This window comes from Aquarana catesbeiana, linkage group LG04 (assembly GCF_042186555.1).
Source record: "Aquarana catesbeiana isolate 2022-GZ linkage group LG04, ASM4218655v1, whole genome shotgun sequence".
Classification (NCBI taxonomy): Eukaryota; Metazoa; Chordata; class Amphibia; order Anura; family Ranidae; genus Aquarana; species Aquarana catesbeiana.
Window position 1 is genome coordinate 148687 of NC_133327.1, and position 10503 is coordinate 159189.

General features: G+C 40.6%; 1 protein-coding gene across 1 annotated transcript; it reads right to left on the reverse strand.

The window, feature by feature from the left end:
• Positions 1 to 8293: 8293 nt before the first annotated feature.
• LOC141141316 (E3 ubiquitin/ISG15 ligase TRIM25-like) lies at positions 8294 to 10015 on the reverse strand. The gene has a single exon (XM_073628991.1). The coding sequence runs from the start codon at positions 9888 to 9890 to the stop codon at positions 8340 to 8342; it is 1551 nt and encodes a 516-aa protein (XP_073485092.1). The 5' UTR covers positions 9891 to 10015; the 3' UTR covers positions 8294 to 8339.
• Between the last annotated feature and the right edge of the window lie 488 nt (positions 10016 to 10503).

Sequence of the window (10503 nt, forward strand, 5' to 3'; positions counted from 1 at the left end):
CCTTCATCGAGCTCAGTATCATCATCAGAGCCTTCCAAACGCTGGGCATCCTCCTGGAGCATGTACCCAACACTGTGGTCAAACAGTTCGAGGGACTCCTCAGGAGGACATGGTGGGGCTAGGGAAGGAGTCACTGATGACATTGAGCCGAGGGAAGAGGCCGCTGCTTTGCCAGACAAAGTACCCTGGGCATGGGTGAGAGAGGATGAGGAGGATGAGGACGGCTTGGTCATCCACTCGACCAAGTCTTCCGCATGTTGCGGCTCAACATGGCCAGCTGCCGAAAAAAAGGCCAAGCGTGTCCCATGGCCACGTGCTGATGAGGATGCACCGTCTCCACGACCAGCACTAGACACAGAGCCTGCTTGCCCTCTCTTATTGGCTTGTGACTGTCTGCCTCTCCTTCTTGGCCTTCCAGACATACTAATGGCCTGTAGCTGCACTAAGCTGGGATATATATATATATATATATATGTACTGATACTGCAGCTAGCAAAATCAACTGCCTGCCTGTAGTATGAGAACACCACCAACCTTCTACAGGTAGCTTTAGCTGAACACTGTGAGGTGGACGCACCCCACCAACTTGTAAGTTTAGCTGAACACTGTGAGCAGGACGCACCCCACTAACTTGTAGGTTTAGCAGAACACTGTGAGCAGGACGCACTGCACTAACTGTAAATAGTCTAGTCGCCTGACTGTGGTACTAATAGGATCAAAAGAACACCAGCAATTTTCTTCAGGTAGCTGTATTTACTGTAACAAGACAAGCCTGCCTGTCAGTAAGAAGATAACAGAAACGGATCTAGCTGAACACTGTGAGCAGGACGCACCCCACTAGCTTGTAGGTTTAGCTGAACACTGTGAGCAGGACACACCCCACTAACTTGTAGGTTTAGCAGAACACTGTGAGTAGGACGCACTGCACTAACTGTAAATAGTCTAGCTGCCTGACTGTGGTACTAATAGGATCAAAAGAACACCAGCAATTTTCTTCAGGTAGCTGTATTTACTGTAACAAGACAAGCCTGCCTGTCAGTAAGAAGATAACAGAAACGGATCTAGCTGAACACTGTGAGCAGGACGCACCCCACTAGCTTGTAGGTTTAGCTGAACACTGTGAGCAGGACACACCCCACTAACTTGTAGGTTTAGCAGAACACTGTGAGTAGGACGCACTGCACTAACTGTAAATAGTCTAGCTGCCTGACTGTGGTACTAATAGGATCAAAAGAACACCAGCAATTTTCTTCAGGTAGCTGTATTTACTGTAACAAGACAAGCCTGCCTGTCAGTAAGAAGATAACAGAAACGGATCTAGCTGAACACTGTGAGCAGGACGCACCCCACTAGCTTGTAGGTTTAGCTGAACACTGTGAGCAGGACGCACCCCACTAGCTTGTAGGTTTAGCTGAACACTGTGAGCAGGACGCACCCCACTAACTTGTAGGTTTAGCTGAACACTGTGAGCAGGACGCACCCCACTAACTTGTAGGTTTAGCAGAACACTGTGAGCAGGACGCTCTGCACTAAATGTAAATAGTCTAGCTGCCTGACTGTGGTACTAATAGGATCAAAAGAACACCAGTAATTTTCTTCAGGTAGCTTTATATACTGTAACAAGACAAGCCTGCCTGTCAGTAGGAAGATAACAGGAACGGATCTAGCTGAATACTGTGAGCAGGACGCACTGCACTAACTGTAAATAGTCTAGCTGCCTGACTGTGGTACTAATAGGATCAAAAGAACACCAGTAATTTTCTTCAAAATACTGTAACAAGACAAGCCTGCCTGTCAGTAGGAAGATAACAGGAACGGATCTAGCTGAACACTGTGAGCAGGACGCACTGCACTAAATGTAAATAGTCTAGAAGATAACAGGAACGGATCTAGCTAAACTGAATACAGTGTATATATATATATATATATGCAACACCTGGGATGCATATATATACACAATACACTTTAAGTGCAGCTAACTGACTGACTGTCCTGCCTAATCTAGCTAACTCAAATGAAATGACACTGTCTCTCTCTCTCTCTATTTCTCAGCACACCGGAACACACTGCACAGGGCCGCCGTGCAGGCGGCCTTATATAGTGTGAGGCGTGTACTAAATCCCCTGAGCCATAATTGGCCAAAGCCTCCTTGGCTTTGGCCAATTACGGCTCTCTGTTAAGGCGGCGCTGTGATTGGCCAAGCATGCGGGTCATAGTGCATGCTTGACCAATCATCAGCAAGCAATGCACTGCGATGCCGCAGTGAATTATGGGCCGTGACGCGCCACACGAATTTGGCGCGAACGGCCCATATCGTTCGCAATTCGGCGAACGATCGAACAGCCGATGTTCGAGTCGAACATGGGTTCGACTCGAACACGAAGCTCATCCCTACCCTATAACCAATGGTTTCATACATTATCCCCAATAGCAAGGGCAAGGGGTGTAACTATAGCTTTCGGAAAAACATGCCCCTTGATCTCTACGGCAGTACAAACAGACCCAGAGGGGAGGTTTTTATTCATTAAGGGAACATTGTATGGATATTGCTATACGTTTGCTTCCATATATGCCCCAAACACTGGTACGGTAGATTTCTTATTGAAAACCTAAGGAAAGCTGGACAAGTTTAGGAGGGATGTGTGATTTTGGGGGGGGGGGGTTAATATTATCTTGGGCCCTAAATTAGTCACTACATCAGGGAAAACAGCATTATCATTTAAAGCACTTAAACAAGTGATAAAAACTTTTTCAAACCCTCCATTTGGTAGGTAGTTGGCGGGCCCTTAACGAGGGGATTAAGGATTATAGTTACTATTCAAAGACCCATAAAGTATATTCTAGGTTGGACCTATTCATGGTGGACCAGTATTATCTGGAACACGTGAGAGCCGTTATAATAGAACCAATAACGGTATCAGATCATGCACCAGTGGTGATGAAGTTTCTTCTGGTATCTGTAGGTCAACGGGAGTGGACATGGCGATTAAATGGGTCATTGTTGGATGACAAACAGATAGCAGAGGATATACGGTACAAAATGATAAGGTACTTTGAAGAAAATACGTCAGGAGACGTATGAGGACAAACGATATGGGTGGCCCATAAAGCAGTCATCAGGGGGGAATTAATAGCCCATGGGTCACAAGTTAAAAAAAAAAAAGGAAGGAGATAGAGGATAAATTAGGAAATATACATGAGTTGGAGACTAAACAAGAGCAGTCTCGACCCTGGGGATGCTAAACAGCTGGAAATGCTTAGAACAAAGCTCTCCACATATCTGGATAGAAGGGTCAAAGACAAGTATAGATTTTTTGCACATGGATTTTATGAGCATGGGAACAAATGTGGCAAATTATTGGCCAGACAATTAAAAAAACAACAGGAAATTTCCCATGTTCATAATATCCGAGCAAATAATAAACAGATAATAGATACAAAATCTATATCTATGGAATTTCAACATTTTTATAGGGGCCTATATAATATTCAACCAACCTCGTCAGGAGTAGAAGAAGGGGGTCAAATGGAGGAAATAAGAGATTATATTAAGGAGTCTACACTACCACCTCTTCTTCTGGAGGTGGTGGAGAGATTGGAGGAGCAGATTACGGTTGAGGAAATAAAAAAAGCGATAGAAAATTTACCAATAGGGAAAAGCCTGGGTCCTGATGGCCTAACAAAGGCGTACTATAAGAAATGTATTAGTATGTTGACTACACCATTATGCAACTATTTTAACCAAATTACAGCTACCAATCCGTTACCCCCAGAAGCATTACTGGCTTTCGTGACAGTAATACCAAAACCTGGGAAAGACCCACAATTTTGTGCAAACTACAGACCTATCTCCCTCCTAAATTCAGACACTAAACTACTAGCAAAGATATTAGCAACCAGATTGCAGGATAAAGTAATATAGTTGGTACACTCTGATCAAACGGGGTTTATGATGGGATGAGAAACTAAAGATAATACCATCTGGGCCCGTCATGTACTCCATTGGATACAGAATGGACCTAATAAGATGCCAAGAGTAGTGCTATCAATGGACGCCGAAAAGGCATTTGATAGAGTGAACTGGGTATTTATGACGGAAGTATTAAGGGGAAGAGGTCTGGGGGAACGGATGATGGGGTGGGTATCAGCATTATACGCTGGAGCATGGGCAAAGGTCAAGGTTAAAGGGACCCTGTCAGGCTGCTTTGATATACGGAATGGCACAAGGCAGGGTTGCCCATTGTCCCCAATACTATTTGCCCTTGTGCTAGAACCATTCCTATGTAGAATAAGGGAAAATAAAGGAATACTGGGAGTAGGAATTGGCCCTAGAGAGCATAAAGTGTCAGCATATGCTGACGACCTATTATTTTTTCTTTCCAAACCCCAGGAATCCATAAAAGTAGTGATGCAGGAGGTGACGGGATATGGGAATTTATCCAATTTATCCATTCACTCCAGTGTGAAAGCCCGAGGACTTTCACACTGGAGCGGTGCTCTGGCAGGGCATCACAAAAACTCCTGCAAGCAGCTTCTTTGGAGCGGTGAAGGAGCGGTGAACTCGCAGCTCCTCCACCGCTGCTCCTCGTTGAGATCAATGGGGCAGCTGTGCGATACTGGCGGCGTTTTGTGGGCGGATTTAACCCCTTTTCAGTCGCTAACTGGGGGGTTAAAACCACCCCCACTAGCGGCCGAATAGCGCCGCTAAAAGGACGGTAAAGTGGCGCTAAAAATAGCGTCGCTTTACTGCTGACGCTGGTGGCGGCTTGATGTGAAAGCCCTCTTAAATAAACTTAGAGAAATCGGTTATATTACCTAGTCATGTGCCACCATCATTAGCCATATCTCTGCAAAATAAATACCCGTCCATATGGAACAGGGAATCGTTATTTTATTTAGGAGTGCATATTACTGTAGATGCAAAACTCCTATATGAATGAAATTATAGCTCCCTGCTCGCGGAAATAACAGAGGATTTGTATAGATGGAAAGGACGTACACTAACATGGTTCGGGAGGATTAATATCCTTAAAATTAATATAATACCCAGACTGATATATAAAAGGTACATGAAGCATTTGTGTCCTTTTATATGGAAGGATGGAAATGCTAGAATGGCATATAACATCCTACGCAGAAGTAAAGGGGAGGGAGGAGTAGGGTTGCCAGACATCGCAATGTATTACAGAGCAATGTCTCTGGTACACATCTTAAATTGGTGTCATGGCACCAAAAATAAAGCATGGGTTGCGATTGAGAAAAATATGGCAGAAAGAGATTTAGCGGGAGCACCATGGATACCAGCCAAGGATAGGGGATTATCCAAATGGACATCTCCATTAACTCGGAACACACACTGGCAGTGTGGGATAGAATAAATAAAACTGGCAAATATGCCCCTAGAATATCCCCATTGGCCCCATTGGGAGGTTATCCATGGTTCCCCCCTGGAGAAGAAAAGGGAGCATTAGGTTAGGAATCAGATGGGAATACAATGTGTCTAAGGTATGCCCCTCTGGGTGCTCTTATGCCCCAAGCCGAACTGGTATCATCATAAGGGGACATGGGGATGGCAGGTTGGAGATACAACCAAATGCAAAACTTAAAAAAAAAAAATAGAATCTCAAGTAAGGTCTCAGAACTCTTTAACCATATTTGAGAAGATGTGTATGAAGATATCAAAACCCAATCATTTATTATCTCAAATGTGTAAACTAATGCTTAATGAACAAAATACAACACCTTATTTTATCAAAGAATGGGAAAAAGAACTAAATTGTACATATACCCATCACAAATAAAAAAAATGAGTAGAAGTAACGCATTCCTCGTCCGTAAGCTCATCTATCCAGGAAATGTCATATAAGTTCTGGACTAGATGGTACAGAACTCCTTTGCGATTAGCACAGATATACCCAACTGCAGATAATCGCTGCTGGAGGGGATGTAAAGACAAGGGTACGTTCCTCCATATTTGGTGGTCCTGCCCCAAGATTAGGGTATTCTGGGAAGAAATAGCCCCATGGATCAAGAGGGTGTCAAATAAGTTTTATAGAACCAACACCAGTACACTTCTTGTTTCATGGGGCTATGGGAGCTATAAAATCCTATTAAAATAGTGTAATACCACGTTTATTAAACGCAGCAAAGAGGCTGGTACCCAGATACTGGAAACAGGCTACATGCCCTACACTAGGAGAATGGAAAAGGGAAGTGGATGAAATAATGGAGGCGGAAAGGTTTATGAGACCAGAAACCAACAGGAACGATCCACAACATTTTTAAGAATAAAGATTGTTAAATTAAGTATGTGATTAAATGACATATGTTGATTGTGGAAGGTGGTTCCCTCCATAACATCTGTTTTCCCCCTCTATCTCTCCTCCCCCCCTTTTTTTTTTTTTTTCTAAACACTTATTAGGTCAATAATACACATAGGGCATAAGCACTGGAAGATTTCACTCAACTAAACTATTCACTTTTTACTGTACTTTTTTATGTTCCACCAAAAATTTTTTTTTCCCCTTTATTAGGCCAATAACACACATAGAGCACAAACACTGAAAGATTTCACTCAAGTGAGTTACTCATTTTTTACCGCAGTTCTCTATTTTTTTTCCATTTTTTTCTCTATTTTTTTTTTTTTTTACTAATTTTTAGGAGAGTAAAAGAAAGGAAATTTTTTAATACATTTTTTTCTCCTTTGATTAGGTTAACAATATATTTAGGGCACAAACACTAAACAATCTCACTTAAGTAAGTTATTCACCTTCTACAGCATCCTATATATTTTCTTTTCCCTCTCTCCTTTCTCTTCCTCCTTTTTCTTCCGCATTTCTCCCTATGTATGTGGAGGGGTTGCGTTGAGGGAGCCACCTCATGTCATCATCGGTATGTTTAAATAAGTTATGATATTTCTTTTTTTTTCTTTTTTTTTCCCTTTGTGGATATGCTATGTAAATGTCAATTGTAATGAGAGAGAAATGTTCAATAAAAGATGAATTATAAAAAAAAAATAATAATTCATCATCATCGCTATTATTGAAATGATGCATTGTGGGTGACATGGTAACCTAATGAGCATGAAAAAAGAAAACTGGGTAAAAACTCTCGAAACTGTTATGTGTATATATTGAACCATACCTTTATATAATCTGATTGTACAATTGTAAAACGGATTTAAATTAAAAAAAAAAAGAAGTAAATAAAAAAAAAATAATAGCATAATAGTAATAACCGCTATTATTGAAATGATGCATTGTGGGTGATATGGTAACCTAATGAGAATGAGAAATAAAAATTGGGCTAAAACTCTTAAAACTGGGATGTGTATATATTGAACCATACATTATGATTTTTGTAATCATAAAACAGAGAAACTAAAAAACAAACTATATAATAATATAAAGAAAAAAGGAACAAAGTGGATATTGGACTGTACAGGCCAGAAAAGGAGCTTGATGTATTATAAAAATACGTTTTTATTTCGAAATAATTGTTAAAAAAGATCATACCACATGTACAAGATGTATGTCTCTAAATGAGTAAAAAAACAGCAAACAAACACAACCAATAGTTGAAGAGTACACTGTGCATAATCATACGCCAAGAATTAAATACTGGTATGGTAAATCTTCATGTGTCAATGCATTTCACCATTTGCTTAGAGCTCATAAAAAGTATACAGTATAATAATAATAATAATCATCAGCATTGCTATTATTGAAATGATACATTGTGGTTGATATGGTGACCTAATGAGAATGAGAAAATTTGGGTAAAGACTCTCAAAACTAGTATGTGTATATATTGAACCATATCTTATACAATCTTTTTGTACAATCGTAAAACAGATTTAATTTTCTTTTCTTAAATAAGTAAATAAAAAAATAGAAAAAAATAATAGCATAATATTATTATTAATAATAATCATCATCATCATCATTACTATTATTGAAATGATGCATTGTGGGTGACCTGGTAATCTAATGAGGATAAGAAAAAAAAAATGGGTAAAAACTCTTGAAACTGGTATGTGTATATATATTGAACCATACCATGCTTTTATGATTTTTTAAATCATAAAATGGATTATATATCTTTTTAAAAAATCAGTAAATTAACAAAATAATAGAAAAAATAATAGCATAATAGTAATAATGATAATAATAGTAGTAGTAGTAATAATAATAATAATATTACTAATTACTATTATTAACAATAATCATAGTACTAATAACAATAACAATCATAATCACGCTTGTTAAAATTGTACATTCCTAATAATCCCCCATTCAGAATAATGTCATTGGTGTCTAGACAGATTATCACATCCCCCTTCAAACCAATGATATATATGAATGCCATACACCCAACACAGCATAGAGGGGCTCAGTGAAGGTGGCAGTGAAGGTGTGGAGGTGGCGGAGGGGGGCACCCATATAGAAGGAGATCTGTCCAGCCTCATAATCCAGACATACCCGGACTCGCTTACCAGGAACAATATCATGGAGCACAGTCTCATTTTTATCATGTACTGCTTTATATTTTGAACCCTTCCTGTCCAAACCCCAGGACACGTCATTCCTTCCAATCAAGGAGTCTCCACCATCCCTGTCTATACTGGCATAACACATCCCAATAATCCAGTTATTGGATTTCTGGAGATCTACTTCCCAGTAATGTCTCCCTGAGGAGAAGCTCCGACTGCCTAAAACTTGATTATAATCCATAAATCTCTCCTCAGTATATAGGAGAGGCTGGTATGGTCCTGCCTTGGTTGCAGTCTTCTTGTCATATGAGATACATAGATCAGTATGAGCCGTGTCCTCATCCAATAAAATGTCTACAGCTTTCTGTATAACGATCCCCCCAGTTACACCAGTTATTATATCCGTAAAATCTGTGCCGATCATATGTGAGGCCCCATCCAGATCCCTTACATCATGAAGGAGTTTATCATGCATGTCTATGTACTCATCTTCACCATCCTCAGTATCACCCAAGTCACCTGTGTCTGATATCTGTAGGACGGTCAATGGATCCGTCATGAGCCACAGCTCCTGTAGGGGATGCAGCTTCCTGGACAGCTCCTCATTCTTTAACTCCAACTGCTGTATCAGATCATTGACTAGATGTAAGATGTCCTCTGCCATGGAGATCTTACTCAGGACTTTCTTCTCCAGGTCTTCCACATGTCTCATGATGTCTCCGAACAGGGCAGTTACTCTCTCTAGTTCTCTTTGTGCTCTTCTCCTGTATTCCTGCAGATTCCGGACTCTTTCGTCTGTCTTCTCTCTCTTAGTAATCAGTTTCTCCAGATTATTTGTCAGTTTCTTCTTCTTCTTTATAAAGGCCTCTTTCAATGTCTCTACCTGGTGTCCTCGATGTTCTCCAGTTAAAGCACAGGAGGCACAGATAGCAGCAGAGTCCTTGGTGCAGTAATACTCCAGGATCTTCTTATGAACGGAGCATTTCCTGTTCTCCGGGGTGGTGGTGGGGTCACATAAGACGTGTTCTGGTAACCTGCTGTGGACTCTCATATGGTCATTACATAGAGAAGCTTCACAAAGTAGGCAGGATTTCACAGCAGGTACAGAGGAATGAATACAGTAAGTACATGAGATGCCGGTCTTCTCTGGTTCTGGTGGAGCAGACAGGAAATGCTGAGTGATGTTACGCAGAGTGATATTTCTGGGCGGTGAAGGTCTCTCCTGGAACTCTTCCCTGCACTGAGGACAGGAATAACCTTCAGACTCCTCCTGTGTATCAAACACACGATCAATGCAGACACGGCAGAAGTTGTGTCCACAATTCAACATGACAGGATCCGTATAAATGTTCAGGCAGACGGTACAGTACAGCTCCGCACTCAGGTCTGAGGACGCCATCGCTGATAGAAGAGAGAGAATGAACAAGGTTCCTTATTCTCCAAAACCATTTATCCAGTGAGGGAGGTTCCTCCACAGAACAAGGCTAAGAATGTGGCCAATGAGAGCACAAAGGAGATGTAAATGTCACAAAACACAGCTGAAAGACAATTGGAAAAAAAATCAATGGCCCCACCCATAAACAAACAGAACTATGAAAACTCAGCCAATTCTGACACTTCTTTAATACATGTGAAAATCAGAATTGTTTTTATTTTTTTTGCTAACAAAATTATTTAGAACCTCTAAACATTATATTTTTTGAAAGTAGAGACCCTGGAAAATAAAATGGTGGGTGTTACAATTTTTTAAGTCGCACGATATTTGTGCAGATTTTTAGAAAAACAAATATATACTTTGATGAATTTTATTGCATACAAACACAACATAATATCCAATTTTTTTGGTAAAATATAAAAGATGATGTTATGTCACTCTTTAAAATTGCACACGCCTGTGGAAGGGTGACAAGCTACAGTACCTAAAAATTTCCATAGGTGACAATTTAAAAACTTTTACAGGTTACCATTTCAGCATTACACGGGAGGTCTGGTGCTAGAAGTATTGCGCTTGG

Coding starts and splice junctions, on each gene's coding strand:
- LOC141141316 (XM_073628991.1), bottom strand. CDS start 9,890: ATGGCGTCCTCAGACCTGAGTGCGGAGCTGTACTGTACCGTCTGCCTG.